At 52.7% G+C, this 27,273-nt stretch overlaps 1 protein-coding gene across 1 annotated transcript; it reads left to right on the top strand.

The window, feature by feature from the left end:
• Positions 1 to 435: 435 nt before the first annotated feature.
• TRIB2 (tribbles pseudokinase 2) lies at positions 436 to 27,273 on the top strand. Its single transcript, XM_030311622.2, has 3 exons — positions 436 to 2,099; positions 6,823 to 7,115; positions 24,742 to 27,273. Exons 1-3 carry the CDS (start codon positions 1,869 to 1,871, stop codon positions 25,208 to 25,210), a joined length of 993 nt encoding a protein of 330 aa, XP_030167482.1. The 5' UTR covers positions 436 to 1,868; the 3' UTR covers positions 25,211 to 27,273.

Genomic DNA, 27,273 nt, shown 5'->3' with positions numbered 1-27,273 from the left:
GCAGCGCCTGGAAGATGAACTGGCGAGCACAAGTACGCCTGAGCACTGACGGCGCTGCGTGGGGCGTACGGAGCGCGGGGTAGCTGCGGCCGGGGGACTCCAGCACGCGCCCGCGTGGCGCCGCGAACCCCCCCCCCCCTCCCCGCGGCGGGTGCACTCTCTCCCGAGCGGGGCCGCGGAAGGATATCGCGCCGCCACCTCGCCGGGGCCGAGCCGGAGAGCCGCGAGGCCGGCGCCCGCGCCGGGCCGGGAGCTGCAATGGCAGTGGCAGCGGCTGGGGGGCGGGGAGCCGCCCGCTGATTGATGGGCGCCCGGCTCAATGGGGGGCCCGGGCGGGGGCGGGGCGGGGCCGGCCCTGGGCTGAGCCAGTCGCGGGTGCCGCGGGGAGGGGCGGGGGGGCGGAGGCTCCGTGGAAATGTGTCGGTGACATTGAATGGGGAGACGGAGCGCGAGCGAGGCGCGCGCGCGCACACCCGCGCACACAGGGCCCCGCTCGCTCGAGATCCCCGGCCACGTAAGTACTATTAATACCGCCTCGCCGGAGTTGCGGGCGTGCTGAGCTCGGGGATTGGCCTCGGGCACGATCGGCCATCCCCTTCAATTTTAAATACACATTCCGCTTACCTCGGGGGGAGAAAGAAAGAAAGAAAAAATAATAATAAAAGACGAAGAAGAAAAGCCATCAATTTTCTCCAAAACAGACCCCACCGGGCAATTTGGGCTTTTCGGGTAGGGGGAGACGGAGTTGTCGTAAATTATTCCAAGGCAAGATCCAGGTATCCAGCGGGAAAGGAACGCCGCAGGTTGGCTTGGCTGGGGGCGCATCCCCTTCCAGCGCCCGGAGGATCCCCCGGAAGCTCGTGCCGGGGGAATCGGAGACCGCCGAGCCACCCTCGTCCCTGCCCGCACTTCTCCCTTTTTTTTTTCTTTTTCGGAGGACGATCTGGAGCACGAGCGAGCAGCGACAGCATGAGCCTGTGCTGACCTCCGCCCGGCGGGCCAACCGGGCTTTGTCGCGGTACCTGCGCCCGGCCCGCGCCGCAACTCCGTGCCCGCTTTTGCAATCTTTGGTTGGTAGCGCTGACCGCTCCAAGTTAAATGCTCCTCGCTATTCTTTTTTTTCTGTTCTTTTTTTGTGTGTTTGTTTAAATTTTGGAGAGCTCTTGCGATCTTGGAAAAGCCTCAGACGCCATCTACAGTTAAAACGTAGGTAACTACCCTCTCCGGCGCCCCCTCTTCCACGCCCCCCACCCTTTCCACCAAAAAAGGGGGTGCAGCGCGGATTCTGTCTGCCGTGCGGCGCGAGCCGGTAGACCCGTGCTTATTTCCTTTTTCTTTTTGTTTGGTTTTCTAACGCGTTGAGACTGAGCCGCCGCCGTGCGCCCCTGGAAGATTGCACGAACTACGGCCGGGCTCCTCCGCCCCGTCTGCGTTTCGGAAGCCTGCGTGGGGATCGCTTCGGAGACCGGGCGCTGCAGCTCCCCACCTTAGCAATCCGGTTACTCGCCTAGCTAGATCCGCGTTGGAAAGCGAGCGGGAGAGAGAGAGAAACTAAAAGTGCGGGGATTCTGCAGATCGCTGGCTGCTTTGGGGTAACAAAGGGACCCGAGTTGCTGCCGACTGAGCACCCCCCGGGAGCCGGGCTCGGAGCAGACAAGGTGCCCGGCGGCGCCCATTTGGGGGCTTCTAACTCTTTCTCCACGTCGCCCCTCTCCCGTCCCCTCCCCTCTCGTTCCCTTTTAAAATCCGTGGCACCGAGGCGCCTGCAGCCGCACTCGCCAGCGATCTCTCCAGCGGGTTTTTTGTTTGCCGAGTGCGATCCCCACACTCATGAACATACACAGGTCTACCCCCATCAATAGCAAGATATGGGAGATCGCGGAAACAAAACCCAGGATTTCGAAGAGTTGTCGTCTATAAGGTCCGCCGAGCCCAGCCAGAGTTTCAGCCCGAACCTCGGCTCCCCGAGCCCGCCCGAGACTCCGAACTTGTCGCATTGCGTTTCTTGCATCGGGAAATACTTATTGTTGGAACCTCTGGAGGGAGACCACGTTTTTCGTGCCGTGCATCTGCACAGCGGGGAGGAGCTGGTGTGCAAGGTAAAGAGCCCGGGTTTGTTTTTGCTTTTTGTCTTTTAAAAAGATTCCCCGGCTGTTTGGAGGGGCGGGAGGTCGCCGAGCTCCGGAGCCTTGGGGGAGGGAGACTCGCGGGATAATTACCCGTGGCCTCGTTTAAATGGGTTTATTTATTTGTTCACGTTCGGCTAGTTGCGAAGTTTTTAGAGCGTTGCAGACAATGGGGCGGGCTGCGGCGGGGGCGTTTTGGGGAGAGCCTGGGGCGGGGAGGGCGGCGGGACGGCGCGGGGGCCACGGCGGACACGCGTGCTCCCGAAGGCTCGTGGAGCGCCTGGGCTCAAGGCCGGGTCCCGCCGCCCAAGGGATTTCTCCCTGTGTCTAGCCCCTCCCCTTCCACCGTGGAGTAGGGAATCCCCCGCTTTTAAGGCACTGATGACTGGGTTCCCTTCGCAGCCATTGTTCTTAGAAGCGTGCAGGTGTTGAACCTTTGTTCGGAAGGTGCCCTTTAAAAGACACACACAAAGGTGTCCCCTCTGGCGGAGCCAGGGGCCCAGTGCGGGGAAGGAGTTTACAAAGAGCTCTCTACTGCCTGCAGCCTTGAAAGGAGGGTTGGGGGTGGAAATCAAAGCCGCCAGCGCACCTTAGGGTGTAGGAAATAGTGAGCCCTTTGGGTCCTTCTCTCCTCTCGTTTTTTCTCATCTCCGGACTTCCGTGCCTGAACACCCCCCCTCTTGCCCCCCACCCCCAGCCCACACCTCTGCCTGTATGGTTTACAGGCTGGCGTTTGGAGCCCCAGACATTCGCAGTGCTAATTCAGAGCCGGGCACTTCAGTTTCCTTTTTGTCTCTGACCCCCAACAGTGACTGGTGTGTGTGTCTTTGTGTGTGTGCACTCCAGAGGAGGGGGATGAGAGGGGGATAGTTGCAAAAAAAAAAAGAGAGAGAGAGAGAGATTGGAGAGAGAGAGAATAGAGTAGAGCCTACCGCTACCCAGGCATTGGACATAGATCAAGAATTCATTGTCACTTAATTTTACATTTGCTCACTCTTGGTTTTCCTGGGGTCTGGGGGGGGAGGCTAGGGGGTGGTGAGCAATGAGGACCTTTGCTGTCTTTGAAATGGGCACTCTGCACAGCTGTGCTACAAAAAATGCATCACACTTTTACCATCAACCACAGACTGCTTTATTTCATAGGGGAGTGGACTCTTGCAGTGTAAATGAGGGTTTTGTGGGGGCTTCAGTCAGTTTTGCAATTGCTCAGTTCAGATCTCGGGAAAGTCAGGGACTCTTTAAATATAGCTCTCTCCTTGTACTGAGCATCTGGTATTTTGCATCTTCCCCAAGTTATTGAGACTCAGAGCAACTGTGCCCGGTTAACCAAAATTCAGTAGGCTATTCAGAGCTGGATTGAATTCTCAGAAGACCTACAACGTTGCACAATAGGGGCGTCATCCTTTGAAATGAATGAATTCCACCGAGCTGCCACTGTCCTATGAAATATGCACAATCGCCCCGCAGTGAGTGTGTTCACCCTTTTGCTCAACTTCAGTACAACATTTCAGTATTTTCAAAGGCTGGAGACGCTTGCACGGAAAGGGATTCTGCCTCCAAATTCTGCAGGAGCATCTTGCTGTTATTTCTTTGTTTAAAGGCAGAGGTGATTCGCCCCTGCTGTTTCTTTCTCCCTCCAGATTCTTCAAGGCATATTTCACTTGGGGCTGACCTTACAGTGTCATTCGTGGACTTGCTCTTTGGCCTGAAACTGTACTTAATCTGCTGGTTTAGTTATTGCAAAGATTGAATCAGCCCCTCACCAATTACTGTGTGGCTGTGAGCGTATTTAAGTGCAGTATCATTGTTCCGCTGGACAGAGGTCATCCCTTTAAGACACGGCCCTCCGTTTTCCTGCCTTTCTACCAGAGGTGACATGGGTGACGACTTTTTATGCAGCCATCCTTGTCCATATCCTAGGAAGCTCCAAGTGGTTTTTAAGGCTGCTTCCATGAGCCACCCTCAGAAATATGGTGTGAACTCAGCTTACTGTGGGGGCACTGTGAAATCTACACAGTGCATCAAGTTCCTTTTGATGTCTCAGAATATAGAGTTCATGTCTCCTAGTTCTATGTTGACCCAAGGAAAAGTCTTTGCAAAAACTGATCAAATGTAAAGATGCCATTACTATAAAGGACCCTTGAGAGAATTCTACAGGATGCTATTTGGGGTCATTTAACCAACATAAGCAAGCCTGTTTATTGTCTCCAGAAACCTACTTTAAGCTAGGCAAATGGAAGAAGGGAGCTTCAGGGGGTCTTTACCTTATCATTTTCATGGAAATGATGGTAGTACAGTGCAGATTGACATAATTAGTGCCTTGGCATAATGGGCACTTTTTTTTTTTTTTTTGGTAAATGCTATTAATGATGGCCTAATCTTACTGCCTTATCTCAGCTGTCACATTATGTAACTAAGGTTCCAAATTAAACATTTAAAAGAAGCCGGCAACCAGGCTTATGGCTTGATATTGCATTTGAAGGTTATGGTTTAAATACCAGTCCAACCCCATAAAGGCCTGTTATAGCTGCTAATAAAGTTTGGTTCCTACCCATTTGGGAGAACCTAAGTATTTGTTTTGTTTTTCATGCTCTGTCCACCATCTTGGAATTTGATCTCTTCTACAAAGGGTACTGGCTATTTCTTGAAGCTGCCGTGAATGTTTCTTTCTTTCTTTTTTTTTTTTTTTTTTTTTTTTTTTAAAGAAATTTCTGTGTCCATTCAGTTTCTCATCAGTGGAGCAGGATAACAGATTGAGGGTGTTGAGCCAAAAAATCCCCTTTTATTTTTCAAAAAATGCAACTTGAAGGAAGAAGGAGATTGTAAATAATCTTAACTCATGAGCACTGGCGACCGGAGCCCACAGCCTGATGCTTCGGAACACAGCCTGCCCGTTACATAACACAGAGTGTTTATGTTAGCCACTGCAACATGTCTATTACTCTCTGTGAAATTTTTGAGGCTTTACTTGGTTTCTGCTGCCCACAGCCTGGGTGTTAAAGTTGACTCAGGGCATTTCGGATTCCTAATTGAATGGACCTCTGAGGTCACTGCTCGTAGGTCATCATTTGACCATATCAGGGTGTGATTTGTGGTCTCTGGAGATAATGAAGTATTCATTCTTAAATTTTAGGTTATAGTGGTAGCAGCCATGCCGTCTTCCTGAGATGCCTCATTATGGTTCATTCACAACGTTACTGTTACTTCGCTTCCTCGCCCCGGGTTAGCACCAGCCCTCTGAGGTTCTCGCTGTCCTTGTTGGACTCACCGATTTCTTTCGGTTTTTGATCCTAAGAGCCTGTGTGCCTGGATGGGTTTGGGAAGGTCTGTGAGTCCCCTTAAAATGAATCTCCTATTGTGCGTGCATCGGAGACTGGGCATTGTCAGCGAAGAGGGGACAGAGCTCTTACCAGCTTCTCCTGTGGGACCCAAAAAAGGTCAACGGTGTTCTAAGTCAACATCTTCCGTCTCTGAAGGGGAGGGAGGCCCAGTGACCCTGAGTGCTTTAGCCATCTTATCCAGATTATTGGGGGCCAAGCCAGGATTAGAGCCTCGGTGTGGTGATTTCTAGGCCACGCTGCAAAATGGGGATCAAGGAGAGGATGTTCTAACTAATGAAAAAGATTTAAGAAGCTAAATGGTGGTGTGCCCGTAGCACTGAGTGTTGTTGGAGCGTTCCTGGCCTCCAGTGCTTTCCAGCAAAGCCCCTCATGCCTGCTCCTCACTCCTGCAGGCACAGAACAGAGTCATGTGCCCACATTCCCAGGCAGATAGGAAAACCACATTCCAAACCCAGGGATTTGTAGTCCTGATTTAGTGGAGGTCTTAAAATGAATGAAAGCTTTTTCTTATGACCTCAAAAATTCTCGGTAGTGTTAATTCCTCTTAGGTTGCTTTCAGAAAGGTATCGGGGATGGATTTTCTTTTTAAACAACCCCACAATGAGGTGGCATTTCACAGGCTAATTTTGATTCACAGAAAATCATTGCATAACTGATTCATTGAGCTAGATAGCCGTGCAGGAAATAGAGAAGCGTGTCTGCTTTCCTATTACAGCCTGTGTCCTATTCCTAATTCTGCCGCTGGGGCTTGATTTGACTTGCTCCCTGAGCCTCGATTTGCACATCCGTAAAACGAAGGTACTGAATTAGATAACCCTAAGGCAGAGTCTACGTTTTTCACTGTTAATTGCTCCTGTCTTACAGTGCTGTGCAACGCAGTCGCAGAGCATAAAATATGTTGTCCACAATCGCTGTAGTGGTACAGAGATGTACATTTCTGCTCCGTTTTGCGTTTGGAAGGCGAACAAGGTGTCGTCTGTGCAGCTCGGGGTGGGCCACGTTCCGATTTTGCTTTTGTTCCTGTCTCAGCGGAGGTGATCGGGACTTCCTGTTTGTGTGCTGTATGACCTGGCGCAAACCGCTTTGACCTTTATTTTCTCCTATAACCCTCCCCACGCTGTGGGTCAAGCGCCGTTTGCCTATTTTGCACGTGACCGTTCGGAAGCCCAGAGAGATCCAGCAGCTTATTCAAGGCGACCCAGCTTTGGGAGCGGCCGGCAGGTCTGGGTCCGCGTTCGGTGTGCTTTCTCGTCCCCTCAGAAGCCTGTACGGTGGGAGGTGTCCGCACCCTGTGATTTTCTTGGTCGTACAAGAGGGATCGCTGACTCTCCGTCTTGTTGTGACCCCTGCCCTAGGTGTTTGATATCAGCTGCTACCAGGAATCCCTGGCCCCGTGCTTTTGCCTGACTGCCCACAGCAACATCAACCAAATCACCGAAATTCTCCTGGGGGAGACCAAAGCCTATGTGTTCTTTGAGCGAAGCTATGGGGACATGCATTCCTTTGTCCGCACCTGCAAGAAGCTGAGGGAGGAGGAGGCGGCCAGACTTTTCTACCAAATCGCCTCGGCCGTGGCCCACTGCCACGACGGGGGGCTGGTGCTGCGGGACCTAAAGCTGCGGAAATTCATCTTTAAGGACGAAGAGAGGTGAGTACCCTTCCTGTCCAGACCTGACACTCTAACAGGCCGTCCAGGAGTGGCTTGCGTGAGAGGTTGGAATGGACTATTTGTTTTTTTTCTTGCTGCCTGCTGTCCAGGTGAGAAGAGAGGGTGGGAGGACAGGGGTGGGGGGTGGGGAGTGAATGAATATTGCAGCGTTCTAAGCGCCCTCGGAAAACGAGTCGCTGCTCCTCTAAAGGCGTTACAGGATGCTCAGAGGGCAGGTGCCAGGACACTCTGTGACCCGGTCGTTATTTTTGCTGCGGTGTCGTCAGCTCCGAAGGGTGGCTGCAAGCCTGTGTGGCGTTTTCAAGGTGCATGAGGCACGATGGCGACAGTCGTGCCTTCAGAACGCTCGGGGCCTGGCATCAGTCATTTAGAGCCCATTCGTCCGTTCCCTCATTCAGGAATACCTCAGGGCGCATGTGGGTATCAGTAAAGTGTGCGTGTATAAATCACAATTCTCAGTACTCTGGAGATCCGTGTGCATGAGCTAGTTGACTCACCTATAAAGGAATGTTCCAAGCCCTAAAAGAAGATGATCTCCCGGGTCGGATGGGAACTGGGGGCTGGGATGTGAGTTTTAACTAGGACTTGGAAGGCAAGAAAGATATCTTATAGGAGACGCGATGTCGGACCAGACTTGAAAGATGATGAACATGTTACGGCCAATGTGGGAAGGACCCGTGTTGCCGGTGAGGAACCTTCCAGTGCAGATGCACAGCCGGGTGAAGGTCTGGGTTATTGGAGGCGACAGCTGGACAGGCTGCTGGGCATCTGGGTTCCATTCATGCTTCTTCCATTAACTCGTTGCGTTCTGTTTAGCAAACCCACTGGGGCCTGCTTTGTCTTCCAGCTGACTTCCATTGTTAAAACTCTTCCAAGCCACTTATTTTTCTCTTTTGAAGAATGTGCGTTCTCAGAGGGGTGGAGGCCACGGATTCACATTCGTTGCCGACTCTTCCAAAAATTGTTCTAGAGTTTCTACACACGTGGGTCGTGGAGTTACCACGACTGCCTTGGGCATCCTCACCTCCTACTAGGAAAGTGGTTGGTGAAGTGAAGGTCTGTTGTCAGAGCTGTTAAGAGCCGTCTGAGTGCAAAGCCGATACGTGCCATTCATTCACTCGCTGGGCAGATCTGTGCGTCTGGTGCAGATCTTCCTGTCAAACCTTCCTACCTTCCAGTCAGTTTGGCCTGTGATATTGTAGGCTACTGCTTCTCAACATCGGGTGGTGTGCACTTCGTTTTTGGTTTTGTTTTTCTCGTCTTTATGGGTTGAGCTAATTGGGAAATGTCTGGGAAGCATTGTGGGGTTAGCAAAGGTAAAGGGCCTGCGGTTACTTAACCCAAATGGGACAATTTCATGAGCATTTGCAACCCAGCTGAGTATTCAAGGTTCAGAGGGCCCGTGGCCACGGAGATTGGTTATTGTTCCACATTTTCACCCATAAACAGATATCTTAGGCATTTGTGGCAGCCAATATCCTGGGCTTTTTTAGTGCACGGATTTGACCCTTATTAATAAACTGAAGAAGAGGGAGCCATTCAGAGATCTAGAATCTGGGGCCACCCTTAACCATTTCTCGTCTTCAGCTCAGATGTGTCTGCCCTCGGAGCCTGGAGACTCGGGTTTGTACCCTGGTTTCATCTTTAATACTCTCTGACCATTTAGATTGGTCCCCGCCTTCTGGGCTCAAGTTTCTCATCCTTTTATTGTCCTGGCTCTGTTTTATTGGTTCTGAGGTTTTTCTGCGTTACAATAGATGTGTGTGCTTCTTTGAATATTCTCATTGGGAAGTAAGTTCGGCTGTGACTCCCAGCAGAATCCCGACAGAGATACTTTATCCTTCTGTGTGCTACCTTTCTTGGACACGGAGTAACTCTAACTTCTAAAATGAGAGGTTAACAGGTTATTGTTGAGCTTAATTCTCTCTGCAGGTTGGGGGTGGGTATCCTTGTGTTCATTTCATAGAGGAAGACTCAGAATGTGGGAAATCTCTCCGTGACAGACAGGAAAGAGTAGAAGTAAGGACATGTGCTCTGTTCAATCAGCTCTCAAGAAATTCATCTGCCTGCCCTGGACAGTAAGGGCAACGATGCCCTCTTTGACGGGGATCCAGGTTTTTAAGCATCACCTTTGATCGTGTCTCTTTAGAGAGGAATTTCACACAGCAGAGTGTAGGGGTGGTGCGTCCAGCGATAGCACATGTATGGTAAATACATACTTAGGAAGTGGGTCACAGTAGGGTGGACACCCCCAGGTCAGAACAAGGGGGCACGTGTAAACTCTGGGGCCTACAGGGTGCCATCCTTCAGTCCTGTCATGTTTGTTGCTGCCTGGAATCAGAGCCCCAGGGGTGAGGGTGCTGGCCCCAGTGCCCACGGCTCGCTGGAAGCAAATAAGGGGCCGAGTCAGACCTGTCTTTTCCTTTATGGTGGCAAAGCGAACATCCTTGATGTCCCAGTGCCTAGAGAAGAAATACCAAGATGTCGGGGTGCTTGGGTGGCTCAGTTGGTTAAACATCCAACTCTTGATCTTTGGCTCAGGTCATGATCTCATGGTTCCTGAGTTGGAGCCCCATATCGGCCTCCATGCTGACAGTGTGGAGCCTGCTTGGGATTCTCTGTCTCCCTCACTTCCCCTCATGCACACACCCTCTCTCTCAAAATAAATAAACAAACTTAAAAAAAAATAGAAATGCCAAGAGGTCAGAAGCTTCTGACACAAGGACTGTGCATTTCTGGTGTTGATTTGGGAGTTTGTGTTGGACATTTGCAAAAGAGCATGGCCCTTTCTAGAAAGATCTAGAAAGAAGCATCCCATGTGAATGTGAAACCAGAATACTTCACCGGAGCACGCATGGCAAAGCTAAATCCTTTTTAACTTCAGAGAGCAATTTCCTTCTGAGAAAGGAAACGTAGGTGACGGGGAGGAAGCTGGTCATCATCTGTCCCTGGCGTGTCGGAGAGCACCTGAGCCCCGTGCAGCCTCGCATCGCTGCGGGACTGTCAGGGGGAAGGATGACTCCTCATCTGATTGGCGAGGTGACTGGGTTGCACAGGAGCTAAGTGACCTTTCTCAAGGTCACTGCCGGCATGCCCATGGAGCTGGCCTGGAAATCCTACCATTTGACTCCAGAGCTCTTTCCCTATCCCTCACCTTGCTGAAGGCTTGGTGGACTTGTCCTTCTTAGCATGACCGGTGTCTCAGTCTGGGCAGCTCTGAGAAGGTCGCTCTCATTCTCAAGGACACTCTAAATGTTCTCATTGGTAGCCGATAGGAACTTTGTTTCCAGCCAGCCGTCAAACTTTTTGTGAAAGAGGAATAATGCCTTGTAGCCTTTCTCCTTGTTGTTTTGATTTTTAACATCTCGTTCTCAGAGCGTGAGTCTCTGGTTTTGTCACTCAACGTGTTTCTCCCTCCATGTGTCCAACAGCCATTGGGTTTCGCAGCAGAGTTTCTCTTTGTTGGTCTGCACAGTGGCCCGCATGGCGCAGCCCGCCCGTGTTTTGAGGGGGGCAGCGGTCTGGGACCTCACTGGGACCTTGCTGCTGGCAGCTGTCGCCATCCATGCTAATCAGCAGAACCTCCTCAATAGGTATTTCGATAGCACTAGAGCCTCTGCCTCTCCTGACATCATGGCACCTGTAAGAAAACAATGGGTTGAATTGGAAAGGCTTTTGAAACGTTGAACGATGGAGTCTGTGTCTGTGTTCGGACCCTTTATGCATTGGTCCTATGGGGGAAAAACACAGAGGAGGCTTTTGGAAGCCCTGTGTTATTAAGCTTCCCATCACCAGACCCCTCCCTTGCGCATGGCCTTTGATCTCTCAAGGATGTGCTTCTTCCTGGTTGATTCTCTTGCAAGGGGTTGAAGGTGAAAGCCCTCACCCCCCCCCCCCCGCCGGGTTCCCAAGGAGACCTGCCTGTGAGCTGACTTCCTGTGCATGAATTTCCGATCCTGGACTGTAACTGAATCCATGACCAACCCGTGAGAATATTCTTGGTGGCTCTGTGAGGGCCATCAGTCCAGGTTCCCAGAAACAGCTCTGAAGATGTCAACCCATGTTCTGTTAGGGCCTGATGGCAGTGTGCCTTGTCTCGCTGTGTTGAAGCCGCAGCACCTCAGATTCTTTGGCTTCTGTTTTATTTTGGTTTGGGTTCTAGATGCAGATTGTCTCTACCTCTCATTAGCTACCCGGTCTGGGAGGAGTCCTTTAATGCTTCTGAGCTGCGGATTCCTCAGAACAGAAGTAAGGTCTGCATCCCTGTTGGTGGTTGTGAGAGCTGAGTGTCGTGATCCAGAGGCGCACAGGGTGGCCAGCAGCTCCTAAAGTCATGGATAACGTGGTGCCACTATGGAAGAGCCGTTCCCAAGGCGCCGGAAGTGCATGGAGAATGGGTTCCGCCCCTTGGGCCGCCATTTCACAAGGAGTGAACCCTTGGGGGTCTAAGGGTTCAGATTTAAGCCACATTGCCCTCTCGGTTAATGACAGGCATTGTATCAGTGTTGCGGGGAGGGGGTGGGACCGGTGACCAGCAGGGCAAAAGCGCAAAGGGCGGGGTGGATGGCTCAGCAAGGCCAGGAGGTAGAGGAGATGTCCGCAGGGGAGGGAGCGTTCGAGGCGCATGCGCTCCCTCGGCCCCACGCGGCCCCTGTGTTCCCAGCCTTTTGCTGCTGTCTCCTCCGTCCCTGGGACGTTTCTGCAGGACGGACCTGCAGTTTTGTTTTTGTTTTGAGGAAGTTAAACCCTTACCCTGATTGGGCTCACTCTGGACACACCCTTTGCATCCACAGTTTCGGCAGTAAAATCGGAGATGGGCTGATGGGGTCAGAGGGGCCCCCTGTGGGTGGGAGCCCTGAATTAGATACAGGGCAGTGACCGTGCCGCTCTGCCCGGGCAGCCCGTTCTGGGAGGCCTCTTGTTTGAATTTGAGCCTCCAGGGGAAGGCCTGAGGCTGGGAGAAGACCCCTTACTCCCACGGGGAGGCCGAGGCACTGGATTCTAGGCCCTGCTCCTGCCCTCCTTACTGAACTTAATCTTGAGAAGTTACATAAGCTCTTCTGTCCAGATTGCCTCATCTGCAGAGTGGAAGTAACAAGGAGACTTTCTTTGTGAAATTAAATGAATTAATGCGGGTGAACCCGGTGCTTGGAACCTGATCAGCCATCAGCAAGCAGTAGCTCCTGCCGTCCTCACATCCTGTGCACTGGGTGACAGGATGACACTGGGTGACACAGGGCCAGCTCGCCGACTCAGATGTGGGGAGCCCTTTAAGCTGCTGCAGCCTGGGGCTCCCACCGTGGTGCCCGTTTTGGCCAGCTTGATTTCTCTTCTCCCTTGGGACAAGGCTCCTTGCCACCCCCCTCCCCCAGCGCCCTGCTCCCCCGGTCGCAGTTCAGTGTTGACATTTCACCGCACAGAAATACCCCATGTGAATGGGGAAACATGCCTCTGTACATGTTTCTTCTTTGGTTAGAAGATTTTTATCTCTTGACGTCACAGGTTTGATTTCCTCTGCTTCGTGGAAGCTAATCAGTGCCTGCTTCTGCGGGAGGGAGGCCGGACCCTTTTTAGAAACCCCGCAGCAGCCCTAGGGGCCCTCGTGTAACCATCTACCTGGGCACCCTACCCGTGTGTCCCGTGGGGCCCAGGCCTTGTGTTGCCCTGACCTGCCAGTCTCTCTCTCTTTCAGTATCTAGCAAAGTATAGAGATCCTGTCCTGCTTTCTTTCGTTAGTAACGATTTACATTAAGTGGTAAGTTCACCGTATTTTAGGAAAATATCTTACCTTTTTGCTTCCCAGGAGACAGCGCTCCTGGAATTCACTTATTTATGTGGACCACTCTTATGTACTTCAGGCATGCCAACCCTTGGGGAAGGCTCACTCCCCCACTTCTCCCTGGATGGGTAAGCGATCCCCCCCGACCACAGCACCCCTGCAGTCTCCCCTCTGCTCACATTGTACACGTGCATCCCTAGACTGTCCCCGTCTCCTCCTGGGCTGGGAGCTTCTTGGGGACTGAGGCTGCCTCTTTTTCCCTGCTGCCGGAACACGGTGGGCACTGCGTGAACGAAGATCTCCTTTATTGAGCGCGTGCGTCTCAGATTGGATTCTCATGACGGAATGAGAGAAGAGAGAAATGGGGGTGAGTACAGATCGTTGGCCTCTAGATCATTCCCCAGATTGGGAGCCCCTGAAAGGCTCCGTCTTATCGGTCTCCCACGGAGACATCTTTGCAAAGAAAGCTCCTTTCAGCCTTCCGCCTCAAATGAGAAATTAACCCATCGTTGCCATTTGGATTTAATGATTTGTGCAGAATGACATTTGAGACAGTGCGGTCAGTGTCTGTGGTCAGGTGTCGCGTTTATGAAAAGCTTCTCTGATCACAGTGAGAGGGGAGAGCATCCTCAAGGTTCCTCGCTTAGAAGTGGGCTAAAAGTCGGCATCCTTCAGTAGGATTTCTGACTGAGCTGCTTACTGCTTGGGCTTAATCAGTTAGTTGACGGGCTGGACTGAGACCCTGGGAAGGTGAGGCCAAGGGCACAGCCGCAGGAGTTTTTACTGCCTCACTGAGCCGTTTGACCTTGGCCTACCTCCTCTGACGTGGGTTGGAGATGGTGAACTTGCAGTGCCCAGCACGGTGCCGGGCGCACTGCAGAGCCTTAAGAGGGTAGCGGTCATGACTGGTCTTGGTCATCAGCTGCTGGCTTTGGGCCTCACCACCCAACCACCCGGAGGTCCCTTTGTTTACTCAGCAACCTGTCACGGGCCAGGCACTGTTCTAGGTGCTGTGGAAACTGCCGTGGCAAACGAGACCGAAGGCTTTCCCTCGTGGGACTTACAGTTTAGTGAAATAATACCTAGATACACCATGTGCCAGGCCCTCTTCTAAATACAAGGGCAGTTAAGTGAACTAATTTAATCCGAATTAACTACTGTATGTATATTGACCAGCTTAAAACCAGTGAGGAGGGGCGCCTGGGTGGCTCAGTCGGTTGGGCCTCTGACTCTTGATTTTGACTCAGGTCATGATTCCAGGGTCGTGGGATCGAGCCCCGCATTGGGCTCTGCACTGAGCACGGAGCCTGCTTGAGATTCTCCCTCCTCCTCCTCCTCCTCCTCCTCCTCCTCCTCCTCCTCCCCCTCTCCCCCTCTCCCCTGCTAGCTCGCAGGCTCTCACTGTCTCTCAAATTAAAAAAAAGAAAAAAAACAGTAAGTTAGTGCTATTATCACCATTTTATGGATGAGGGAACTGAGGCTCAGGGTCCCACAGCTAATCAGCGGCAGGCCTGGGGATTTGTACCCAGGATACGGGACTCCCGAGCTTAGGCTCTGGAAAGACCACACTGGCTGTTGGAAATGGACACCAGCTAAAATTCCGCCCCTTGTGTCCGATCCCCAGAAAGAATTTTCTCATGCAAATAGGCGACAAGTAAACACCAACAGGACCTGACCGGCCGGAGTCTAAGTGAAGCTCAGTGCTTGACCTTCTCTGAGCAGTCATGGGCCACTAGTTCATTAACCCCCCGGACAGTCCTGTGATGTCCCGTTCTGTTTCACGGAGTGGTTTTGTTTTCTGTACAGAACTGTGAAATGGGGTCTGTTTATCTTTCTGTCTTCCCTATCTAGCCCAGGACTGGCATTGTAAATACTTGGTGAATGTCTGACAGTTGTCTAAGTGGGTGTGTGAATAGCCCCCTACACCCAGGAGGCATAAATATTATAAGAAAAATCCCCTAGAGATATTGATGGCAGGAGGCAGTAGATGGAAACACATTTTAAATGTCCTTTATCCAGTACTCTTGGGAGTTTCTCTAAAGCATGAAATGGAGTCCAGCCTATTTGAAATTTCTTTGGACTGTAGAGAGTACAGTTCTTAAGCAGAATCATGCCCGGATACCCTGAACTCCAGACAGCATGTTAGAGCTGGGGGCATCTGAGACGTGCGAGTCGTGCTACTTTGCAAATATTGATTAAGCATCTGTTTTGTACCACATACAGCGCTAGGTGTTAGGGGTACAAGAATCGCTAAGGGGAGTTGTTGCCTGATGGAAGACAGAGTGTAATAGTTACTTTTCGTACCATGTTACGCGTTGCGGGTGGGCATTAGAGAGGTCTGTGGGAGCAGGAAGAGAATGTTCCAGTGGTGTAGTAGGGTGTAGAGAATGAGCGCGTCAGTGAGGAGATCGGTTCCTTCTTGGGTTAGTCTGAGTGAAGTAGAGAGAAGGGGAGGGTGTTGGGAAGGATGAGTAAAGGCCAAGAGACATGAGTGAGCCTGTGCAGGGGGGGATGATGTACTGGTGGAGGGTGCTATATGGGGGTCAGAGATAAGACTAAAGAGGGAAGCACAGGTCTAGAGCCTGGGTGCATGCCCTCGTCCTTAAACTTGACCTGAAATCCAGGAAATGCTACTGAAGGGTTTTTCTAGACAGGACAGGATGGGGTCAGGTTGTGATTCTGGAAGCGTATGGGCAGAATGGACCCGGGATGGGTATTGACTGAGGCTGAACCAGGCCCCAAGCGGTGGGATCAAGGAGGAGTGGGTAAGAGGTAGAATTAACCCCAACTCTTGGATTTTTACAAATGAAATGAGGAGGGACTGTCCTTCTCCAAAGTTCTACAACGTGTTGGCGGTGTGACCCAGAGCAGGGCTCAGGTTTTCTGGCTCCCAGAATTGGTCTAGTATGTGCCTGGGCCATCTGGGTGAGGCCCAGGTTAGGACTCTGCCAAGTGGAAATCCCTGCCTGGCCCAGCGCCGGACCGCTGCTCCCAGTGCCCCCTGGGTCGGTGGGGTCAGAGGGGCTGGCCTGAGCCCTGCTCCTGCCCTGCCAGTCGTCCTGGGTAGGAATGTTCTGGACCCTGAGTCAGCCTGACTACGCAGCAGGGCCGGAGCAGGAGCTTGAGGGGCGCCTGGCTCCCTCTCCCCGGGAGAATCCAGGTTGGGTGGGCCCTCGGAGCAGTGCTGTCCTGCCCTGGCAGGAGATTGCCTGCGGAGCCTTTTTTTTTTTTTTTTAAATTTTTTTTTTCAATGTTTTTATTTATTTTTGGGACAGAGAGAGACAGAGCATGAACGGGGGAGGTGCAGAGAGAGAGGGAGACACAGAATCGGAAACAGGCTCCAGGCTCCGAGCCATCAGCCCCGAGCCTGACGCGGGGCTCGAACTCACGGACCGCGAGATCGTGACCTGGCTGAAGTCGGACGCTTAACCGACTGCGCCACCCAGGCGCCCCTGCGGAGCCTTTTCTGAAAGGCTGGATCGATTGACTCGGGATCAGGGGATCCTTTGGGATCGCGTCTCCCTGCAGAGGACCAGGAGTCCTGAACGGAGGTCTAAGGAGGAGCTCTGAGTGGCGCTGCCTGTCTCCGGGTTCCCCGTCTGTTCCTGTGGAGACACAGGCTGCCCTCGGATGGTGTCTTCCTGCGGTGGGACGGCCTCGGGGGTGGGATGCGGTGGCTTCCCCGCTGTCCTGCGGTCATAGTGTGTCAGGGCTCAGACGTGCACCAGCACGCAGACAGCACAGGCCTTTCTGTTGTGGCCGGCTAGCGGTGCTGTGGAAACATCTGGGTGCTTGAGTCGGATCGGGCTTCTCATCACGACCGTACTGTTCCCTAGCAATTTCCTTCATCTTCATCTTGGTAAGCTGTGATTTTTCTGGTGCATCACACGGGTGCAGGAACCCCCCCCCCCACCTCCCTGACTGTGGTCAGGTAGTGAGAGGATATACCACCTGGGAGAACCAAGCAGCCCCTCCCTGTAGACTTCCCTCACCCGGACCCGACATGCCTCCCTGTTGGTTACCTGCTGCCCTCTTGCCGATCTGGAAGCAGCCTGACCTTGGTGTCGGTCTGGTCACTGAATCTACAGGATCTGGTACGTCAGTGGCTCTCAGGGGTAACTGTTGGAGAAAATCTGCGCACTCAGGAAACACAGAACTCGAATGACGATTTATCTGGCAGAGTTTAGCAGCCTGTGGCTGTCACGTCGGCTTGATGGCAGCCTACGGTGTGGGACAGTCCGTGGCTGGGCACACCCAGCGGTAGCCCCTGGTGGGACCCTTGCTTGCACAAGCCAGCTGGCAGCCAAGGGCAGCTTTTCAGTACTGGGCAGAGTGAAGCCAGACCTGGCCGCAGTTGACCTGTCTCACTTGACCTTTTGCCTGCTTGGACACCCCCCCCCCCCCCCCCAAAGAATAGCCTTCAGTGACTTCTCTGAATTCCACTGACCTCAGGACACCGGACTTCCCGTCCCGGCCAGGCCCACTTGGTCTGGCTGAACTCCCAGCCCAGCCCCACCCCCGCCCCCCCTGTCCTGATCCCTTCCTGCCGAGAGCCCAAGGTGGTGTTTAAAGGTTTAAAGACAAAGCATGATTTGCTTGGCCAGGCCACTGTTGACTTTTTTGGACAGAGCACTGATTTGGAAGCTGAAAACCTGGTTTTGAGTCCCAGCTCTGCCATCGCTTGCTAGGTGGCCTTGGGCAAGTCACATCTGCTCTCTCTGTCTCAGTGTTTTCGTCTGGGAAATGAGAGGGTCCAGCCACCTCTCTCTGCCTCGTGAGCTTCCACAGTTAGGTCACGTGAGTGCGGGTTTTTGTCTGTGATCTAGTGCTCGGTAAACCTGGGGCCTTCCTTTCACAGGTTTTCTGTCTTTGTCACTCAGGAAATCTGTGTTGCTGGTGACAGGATGTGTTTTGGGGCGGGCACCAGCACGAAAAGCCTCCAGATGTGGACTCAGAACTCTGTTTCCTCCGTTATCCCGTCTGCGGGCTAGGACATTTAATCCCCTGTGCCTCAGTTTCCTTATTTCTAAAGAGGTTTGCGTGTATCATAATACTTGCCTTTCAGTTTTGTTATGAGAAACAGAGATGCGGACTGAAAAACTCGCAGCACCTAGTAGATGTCTTACTCACGGTCACTGTTGTTGTCACCATAATTGTCATTGTTATTATGAAGCTGTCACGGAGGAGACAGTGCAGTTCCTGTAGTTTCGATTAAAGACAATTTATGATTGAGAATTTTGAAGTTAGAAGAGCCCTTTTCGGGCCCTGCAGGTATGTTTACATTGTACAGAAGGGAAACTGAGGCTGAAAGGTCTGGCTGTGGTCACACTGGTCTTGGGCCTGGGGCCACGGGGAGCCGTGCAGGCCTCGGCTGCGAGTGGGTGGGACACTGCTCCTTGGAGGCGGGAGTAGAGCCGTATCCTGCTGGTCTGGCTTCCTCACCTGGCCGGGGATCTGATGGCACAAGGCTGGTGGCCAAGTGCACGGGCTGCCCCCGCGCGAGCCTTTTCCATTCAGAAATTAAAGCAAAGCAGGCTGGTTGCTGCCTGTGCCAGGGACGAGTTGCAAAATGCACGCAGGGACCCAGATTCTCAGCCAAGTGGATTCCGCCCCAGGCTAATGGCTCTTTCCTCCAAGAAGCTGCCTGGAGGTCGCCACTGTCATTCGTAGCTTTTTTGGTCACAGCAGTTGTCCACCCTCCCTCCCTCTATTCTTCATGTACCATTCTATTCCCACCGCCTCCCGGTAGCCCACTCTGATTTCCCTAGGAGTTAAGGAAGTGAGAAGAGTGAGCAGGGCACATATTTGGGGGTAGAACATTCCAGGCCAAGGGAGAAACCAGTGCAAAGGGCCCAGGAAGGAACGCGGGCAGAGAATTCACATCCACTTGGATCTGCCTGAGGCTTGTTCCTCTGTCTTGTCTCGTAGGCTCTGGGGTTGAAGGCGGGGTGGGGCTCATCTTACTAATAAGATGGGTTAGAGCCGCCACCATTTCTTTGCAGATTTCCTGTGCTCGGCTTTTCGGAAGGTACTTGTGTTGTTTCGTTTAGTCCCCGTAAAAACGGAGAAGATGGCTGTCACACGTCATGTCCCTGACCCCAGTGCCTACTTTAAATGCCCTGCCCATTCGTTAGTGGAACATTGGAATTCCTGGGACCACCGTGCCCTTGTTGATTGTTCTGGAAATCGATTCCTTTGCCTGGGAATTTATGACCAGGGGACAGCAGAAGTTGATAGAGGGTTCATTTGCATCGTCCCTAGCGGCCAGGAGCAGGTGCTCTGCCAGGCGCCCCTCCCCCCGCTCTGAAGAGGAGAGAGGGGCAGCCCTGCTCCCCAGAGGGGGAAGCCAAGCCCCAGAGACCTTCTGAGGGTCCCTGCAGTTGGGCGGCAGGTCCGGCGCTGGGACTACAGCCCAGCCCCAGGGTCCCGACGTGTGCGCCCGGAACGTTCTGGTTTAAAAGACGCACTCCAGACTGCTTGCCTTGACTCTCACCCAGGAGTGATGTAAACAAGTTCGGGGTGTCCCGAGAAGGAGACAAGGTCAGAAGAATGCTTGGCGAACCCCGCCCTTCCTCCCCATCTTTTTTCCTAGGCTTCTCTTCCTCTTCTCGCCTCGCCTGCCTGGGATGTCGGTGCCCCTGGCCCTGCGCGCGTGTGTGCTGCCCCGGGGAGGGGGTCTCGTGGACGGGGACGCCCTGGCTGCTGTTCCCTGGGCCGGGTGCTCGGGTGGGTGGGGCAGGCCGAGGGCAGGGGGTGCTGGCTGCCTGGAGCCAGGGGAAAGGTGAGCGCCCCGCCCCCGACTGGCCTCGCTGGCCTCGCTGGCTCACCCCTTCTGAGCATTGGGCTCAGCGTCCGCATAAAGGGATGACAGTTGCTGCCTTGGAAGCTGATGTTAGAAACTTTAAAGAGGAAGTATATGTAGATACCTGGCGGGTGTTTAAGGGCACACTCTGGCACATCGCACACGGTGAGCCGAACGTGACAGGTGGATCCGAAGCCCTGCTTCTGAAGGGAGGCGGGGGAAGTGGCCGGGGGGGGGGGGCAGTCGAACATCAGCAGCACGTGGGTGCCCTTTCTGTTACGCTCTCGGGTGCACTGGGTATTTGCACAGCCACGAAGTCCTGGAGGTGGAGGTGGAGGGGGAGAGAGGCGAGTGCCGGTGAGTGGGTTCCTCAACAAGATCGAACCCTTGGCCGTGGGCGAAGGCTTTTTTCCTCTGATCTGGCGAAGGGTTCCAGGAGAGGCGTCGGGGTGGAAATAGGGTCTCTGCTGCCCGGGGGAGCGGGTGGGTCACAGGGGGAAGGTGACCGTCGCCGTCAAGGGCTGTGTCCCGGAAGGGGATAAGTCTGGAAGAGGGCTGCAGATGTGGTTTAGCATAAGGAGCTTGAGGTGGTGACGTCTGTCCCCTGCAAGGGCTCCGCCAGGAGCAGTTCATGGGTCTGCAGGCACATCTGTACCTGTCCTCACCCCGCCAGGGACTGAGGTGTTGGAATTTACAAAGCCCGTTCCCGTGGATGCTCGACCTGACGTGCTCTTAATCCCGGCCAGGCGGGCAGAGCAGGGCTCTTGTTCCTTCAGAGGTGAGCACACTGGAGCTCTGAGGGGTTCCTGGTGCGACTGTCCCTTTCACTCTGATTGACGTGGTGTGACTGTGCCTTTCACTCTCAGAGGGTCTGCTATGTGGCAAGCCCCGGTCTGGGTGCAGGAGATACAGCCATAAAGAGAGGCGATGTTCTCCACATGCACAACGACCTCAGCCACCTGCTCCCGAGCTCCTGGAGGTGGCAACGAGGTGATCGCCCTTGCAGGGACCGCGGGAACCGATGCAGGACTGAACGACGATTCCCGGCGCCGTTGTGGGGCCTGCGAGTCCTGGGGGCGGGTGCTACAGGATGTAGGATGGTCAGCCAGGGGCTCTTTAATGAAGCTCCTTTGAGCAGAGACCTGAAAGAAGGAAGAAGGTGAGCAGGAGTGAGACGCCCCTGGATCTGATAGAAGAACATTCTGGGCAGGGGCTGGGGGAAGGCGTGCACAGAGACCCCAGGGAGCGCTGTGGTGGGTGGTCAGTGTGTTTGAGGGACCGTGAAGAGGCTGGAACGGGGCGGGGGGTCAAGAGGCCTGGGGCTCACCTCGCAGCCTTGGGGAAAACGTCCCCCAGACCCACTGGACACCGGACCGTCCCTTGCTGCACAGCTAATTACCGTCGCCGCAGCAGCTCGAGCTATTCCTATAGGCATTCTGCTGTCACGACAGTGACCTTGGAGGCCAGGAGTCTGGCCAGCTCCTGAGACAGGCGGGGCTGCTGCTGGTGAGGGTCGGGCGAAGGAGGCTGTTGAGGGAACCTCCTTGGGCTCGTGATTTGAGCCCCGTCCCCTCCCCACTCTGGGTTTCCGTGACTCAACTCCTATCCCGGAACATCGCATGAGGCTGGTGTGGGTCTGCCCCACCTGCCGCCTTAGGTTAGAAAGAGCAGCAGGAAGAAGGAGATTTGCTTTCCAGCAGCCCAATTCCAGATCAGCACATCTAGGCCCTTCCTGTGTCTTGAGATCATTCACTGAGGAGGGAGGAGAGGAACAGAGCGTGTGTGCTCCAAGTTGTAGTGGAACATGGGCGAGCAAGGAACGAGGGCGCGTTGCTATAGATGCGAATCCCAGGATGTTAAAACGGGCAGAGACTTTCAGGCTGTCTGGTCCAGACGGATGTGCGAACGCGCTCAATGCTGCTGAACTGTCCAGTGAAAAATGGTTAAAATGATACATTTTATGTATACTGTACCATAATAAGAAAATTAGGGGCGTCCAGGTGGCTCAGTCGGTTAAGCGTCCGACTTTGGCTCAGGTCTTGATGTCATGGTTCGTGGGTCCGAGCCCCGCGTCGGGCTCTGTGCTGACAGCTGGGAGCCTGGAGCCCGCTTCGCATTCTGTGTCTTCCTGTCTCTCTGCCCCTCCCCCACTCACATTTTGTCTCTCTGTGTCTCTCAAAAATAAATAAATAAAAAGAAATTAAAATTAAAAAGGACACTACCTTGTCCAGCACCCCTCTTCAAGTTTAAGAAACAAAGAGATTGAGGGGCGCCTGAGTGGCTCAGTCGGTTGGGCGTCCGACTTCGGCTCAGGTCGTGATGTCACAGTTCGTGGGTTCGAGCCCCACGTCAGGCTCTGTGCTGCCAGCTCGGAGCCTGGAGCCTGCTTCCGATTCTGTGTCTCCCTCTCTCTCTGCCCCTTGCCTGCTCACACTCTGTCTCTCCCTCTCTGTCAAAAATAAACATAAAAAAAAAAATTTTAAAAGAAACAAAGAGGGGCTCCTGGGTGTCTCAGTCAGTTGAGCGTCCGACTTCGGCTCAGGTCATGATCTCAGTTTGTGAGTTCGAGCCCCGCGTCGGGCTCTGTGCTTGACAGCTCAGAGCCTGGAGTCTGCTTTGGATTTTGTGTCTCCCTCTCTCTGCTCCTCCCCCACTTATGCTCTGTCTCTCTCTGTCGCAGAAATAAATAAACATTAAAAATTAAAAAAAAAAAAAAAAGAAAAAAGAGATTGACTTCCCAGAGCCACACCACAGGTAAGAGATGTAGTGTGGCCTGGAATCTGCACCCCCCCCACCATCTTCCCCCCCCCCCCCCCCCCCCCCCCCCGGGCTCCGAGCCCGGTCCCTTTACCAGTGACACGGCCATTTATGGCTCATGGACAGAAATGAGTGCAGGGGAATGCGGTCACTCCTTAGTCTTTGAGACTTCTGTAATCCAAGTATGAGATCTTAGAATCAACCCAGGGTTTCATCACATGTTTTGCTTATAGAGAGCTAACTTGATGACCCTGAACCCTGCCTTGCTTCCGTGGCTCCCTGAGTAGCCTTGGTGACCGCCCTGAAGGGGTGAGCCCTGTAGCCCAAGGGAGAAGGAGGATCAGTAGTTCATGGACCCGAGTCACAAGCTCGGATCTGGGAGGAGAGCCCCGTTGCAGTTTTTCCTCCTCCCCGGCCATTTGAGCCCCGTGGCGCCTCTGGACGACGGGGCGCGTGCTCCGGTGCGCACTTCTGAGATGAAGGAGGCAGCTGTTGCGATGACACCGACCTCGCGGGACCTCGTAGGCACTGTCCGTGAGGCCCTACCCCGTCACTCCGGCCCCTCCGCCCTGTCCCTTGTCACCTTCGTGGCAGGCATTCGTCTGTGTGATGGAATGGGCCCGAGTCTGCGGTCTGACAGCTCCTGGACATGAGCCGTGGAGGGTTCTGGACGGGAGAACAGGAGGAGGATTTCCATCCTAAGCTCTGGAAGGTAGCGGTACCTAGCTTTCCACTCAAGGAATGGCAGGGCAGGGAAGCAGGAATTCTCGGAAGGCCCCTGAATCAAGGAGAGATGCTGGTCTTAGGGGCTTATGGTGCTGGGTCGGGGGCATCCGTCAGCCTTGAACAAGTCCTTTCACGTCTCGGTCCTCAGCCTTGTTCACTGCAAGTACGTATTATTTTTAGGAATTTAACTTCCAAAAGTATTTACTGAGCCTTATTTTATGCCCAGTGGTCACGTCAAGCCCTGCTGTGCAGAGACGGGTGCTAGGCCCCGGGAGCTCTGAGTTCAACGTGGGATTTCTCCATCTCTGTTCAGGAGTGCATCCAGGAGGGTCCTGGAACCCGTCAGCCAGCTCATTCGTCCTTAAATGGCAAGGGCAGGGGCACCTGTGCGGCTCAGCTGGTACAGAGACCCACTTTGGCTCAGGTCATGATCTCGCGGTTCACGAGTTCAAGCCCCACGTTGGTCTCTGTGCTGACAGCTCAGAGCTTGGAGCCTGCTTCCGATTCTGTGTCTCCTTCTCCCTCTCTCTCTGTCCCTGCCCCACTCGTGCTGTCTCTCTCTCAAAAATAAACAAAAAATAAATAAATAAGTAAACGGCGAGGGCAGATCGACAGACATACCCCTGCACTCGTGAGAAATCAGCATCGTGTGTGAGTTGTCACAGGTAGAAGATACAGGCAACCAGGTCACATTAGTATTATGTAAGTCAAGGACCAGCCCCTGGGAATGTGATTGGCAGGATGGGAGGCAACTTCCACAGCAAATCTTGGCAAGGGGAGGTCAGCCCTGGGAGGGCTTAGCTGCTGGTAACGGATGCCTGCTCGAATACATTCCCCAGCCCTGCCCGTGTCCTGGAGAGGCAGCTTGGTATTGGGGAAGGAGGACAGGTGAAGCAAAGTGTGGGGCAGGTCTTCTCTATTTCCCAGTTAAAAGGCGGTGAACAAATTATTCCTCCTCAAGCTCTCTGAGCCTGGATGTTCTTATCTGTAAAATGGGATCGTAAAATCTTCCATGTCTAACAAAAGGACTGTTAATAAAGCCAAGATACCGTTGAGTAAAAGGTCCTTCCATACCGTGTTCTATCACGTCAGCCGGAAGCTTGCCGGAACGTGTGGACAGAGCTTCTGGGAGCTTCCCAGTTGGCTGGATCTGAGTTCAAATCCTGTGACTCCCCATCGCTACCTAAAGGCGACTTTGAGAATAGCACTGGATCTCTTACTCCCTCATCACTGAGATGGGGAGATAGTCAAGTCATTTAGAGTCTGTTTACTTGCTGGAGGTGTGGGACCCTCCCACCCCCAGTAGATCTTAAGCCTCTTGCAAATTCCCTGTCACTCTTGTTCACTCCTGGGGCCCCCTGCCCTGGAACAGTGTCTGGCACCTAGAAGGCACCTAGAAGTCACGTTTGGCTGGTTGAACGAATGAATGAATGAATGAAGGGTCTTGGAAACATTCAAGCAGGAGCTGTGTGATGTGACAGTGATGAGATTCGTGTGCGTCAGAGCGCCCGTAGGAGCTCACGCTTTCCTCTCTCTTGCAGGACCCGGGTCAAGCTGGAAAGCCTGGAAGATGCCTACATCCTGCGGGGGGACGATGACTCCCTGTCAGACAAGCACGGCTGCCCGGCTTACGTAAGCCCAGAGATCTTGAACACCAGCGGCAGCTACTCGGGCAAAGCAGCCGACGTGTGGAGCCTGGGAGTGATGCTCTACACCATGTTGGTGGGGCGGTACCCTTTCCATGACATTGAGCCCAGTTCCCTCTTCAGCAAGATCCGGCGGGGCCAGTTCAACATTCCAGAGACTCTGTCGCCCAAGGCCAAGTGCCTCATCCGAAGCATCCTGCGGCGGGAGCCCTCAGAGCGGCTGACCTCGCAGGAAATTCTGGACCATCCTTGGTTTTCTACAGATTTTAGCGTCTCGAATTCAGGATATGGTGCTAAGGAGGCGTCTGATCAGCTGGTGCCGGATGTCAACATGGAAGAGAACTTGGACCCTTTCTTTAACTGAGCTCACGCCCCACAGAGACTTAAGCAGGTACCGGGAGCGAGAGAGGGCAGAGGAAAGTCCTTCCGGGGCACGCACGTCGCCTGGCTTGGTGTTAAGACAGACACTGACACTCAACGTTTTCTCGGTTCAGAGAAGGAGAACCTTCAAGGAGCTGACCGAACATGTAGCATGGGGGCGAGAGATGTGGGGTGGGAGTCTGGGGTCAGGTCGGAGGGGTGGGAGCCCCTGGCGCTTCCCCCTTCCCTGACGCGGCCCCCGGAGCCCACCCCTGCCAGCGGGGCTGTTTCTGCCTACCCCACTTTTCATTTGTTCCAAAATAGTTGCAGATCCTGACGGAGCCCAAACTCTCTGCCTCAACCACACATCTTGGCATCGCACTGTTAGCTTTTAACTTCTTGTCACGATTCAGGGAAGGTACAATTGGCCAAGGATTCTTTCTTTCTTTCTTCTTTTTTTTTTTTTTTTTTTTTTTTTTTTTTTTTTTTTTCTTTTTTCTTTCTTTCTTTCTTTTTTTTCTTTTTTTCTTTTTTGAAACAAGCCAGCCACCTACCTGATAATTATTAATGGGGTTCATTTAAAAACAATTCGGTGCACACAGACTGACATGAAACCTGGGTGCTAAAGCTAAAAGAAAATAAAAGTCCAGTTTGTGTCTCTTAATCGCTCTTTTAACTCATTTCTTCTAAATAAACGATTTGCCATCCTGGTCAGGAAATGACACGTTGATGCTCTGCTCCCTGAAGGGGGAAGAAAAAAAAAAAAAGTCTGTCCTTTAACAAAGTGATTCTGTTTTGTGTCCACGGGTTTGTGGCAGGAAGCTATTAGAAGTCAAACTTCCAAAGGCATTACCGCTATTAGAGTTTAAAGAAAGGAAAGGAAAGGGAAGGGAAGGAAGACAAGAGAAATCCACTCCCGAATTTCTTTCTTTGAACAAGGAGGGCGCCTTAGAATGGTCCTATCTGCTGGGACGATGGCACCGGGGCCAGGTTAGCGGGAGGGGCATATTGAGAGTCCGAAGCTTTCGCAACACTCTGGTCTCAACGAAACCTCTTGTCTCTGTTTATTGGATGACCAGTGCGCCAGAGCGGTGTCGCACGTGATGAAATCCAGGGCAGCTATTGTTTCCTTTAGGAAGAACGATCCTTTTGGCTCGGAAGGCCTCTGGTTTGGACAAAAACCCTCGGTAGAGACAAGCGGGAAGAAAATCAGTGAAAGCTAGGATGTTATAAATACAAACAGCTCTCGCCCAATACGACCTTTGTGTTTTCAAGAACTCTTCTATTTATTAAGGAAAATGTCACATGTGATGTATTAAGCGAGTACTTCAATTACGGGTTGACTTGGGATGACGTTACATGCTGTAGTTAACATTTATAGATATATTTTTTTTCTCGTTTGAGTATCTTGTCCCTGAAATAACCTTTTGTTTGGCTTTTCTAGATAGCTTTGTTTGAATTTCGAGTGGCAACTGTTTTTTATTACGGCTTTTCTATTGCTGATGATACAGAAACACTTTGGCATAAATATTTGTGTTTCAGTACCTCAGTGTTTGGATTTTACCGCTGTATACGTTTTTGTGAATGGTCATGTTTGTGGGTAGGTAACACGTGGACTTAGTATGTAAATGTTACTTGATCTGTGCTTCATTATAGTATGTAGCATGTATGTGCGACCTTGGAGGTGCTTTATGCCTGGTCAGCAGGGGCTCAGCCTTTCAACGTTCCCAGGAGGGGGCTTAAACCGTTCTAGTCAGGAGACAAGGCGGCCATGATTCTATTTTGATAACGGAAGATAACAAAGGAGAAGTTTTTGTTTGTTTGGGTTGTTTTTTTTTTTTTGTTTTTTTTTTGTTTTTGTTTTTGTTTTCACATTCTGAAGATGGTGCTGTGTCAAGAAGGACCTGTTTTTCTTCCCCGTCCCCTATTTTTTAAGTCCCCTGTAGGAGGAAAGGTGTGGTGGGCATGCATGCTGGGAATCTATGGCCTCTGGTGCTTTGTCCTGTATTTGGTTAATGTTTTTGTCCTAATCTCTTCAATCAATAAATTGTGCGTATTTAACTAAAA

This window comes from Lynx canadensis, chromosome A3 (genome assembly GCF_007474595.2).
Source record: "Lynx canadensis isolate LIC74 chromosome A3, mLynCan4.pri.v2, whole genome shotgun sequence".
Lineage (NCBI taxonomy): Eukaryota > Metazoa > Chordata > Mammalia > Carnivora > Felidae > Lynx > Lynx canadensis.
The sequence above is the reverse complement of the archived record's forward strand: the minus strand, read 5'-3'. Positions and strand labels throughout refer to the sequence as shown.

Bases quoted from the DNA above. Each gene is read 5' to 3' on its own strand.
- TRIB2 (XM_030311622.2), top strand. From the start codon at position 1,869: ATGGGAGATCGCGGAAACAAAACCCAGGATTTCGAAGAGTTGTCGTCT. The intron at 2,100-6,822 runs GTAAAGAGCCCG...CCCCTGCCCTAG, and splicing joins GGGAGGAGCTGGTGTGCAAG to GTGTTTGATATCAGCTGCTA. The intron at 7,116-24,741 runs GTGAGTACCCTT...TCTCTCTTGCAG, and splicing joins ATCTTTAAGGACGAAGAGAG to GACCCGGGTCAAGCTGGAAA.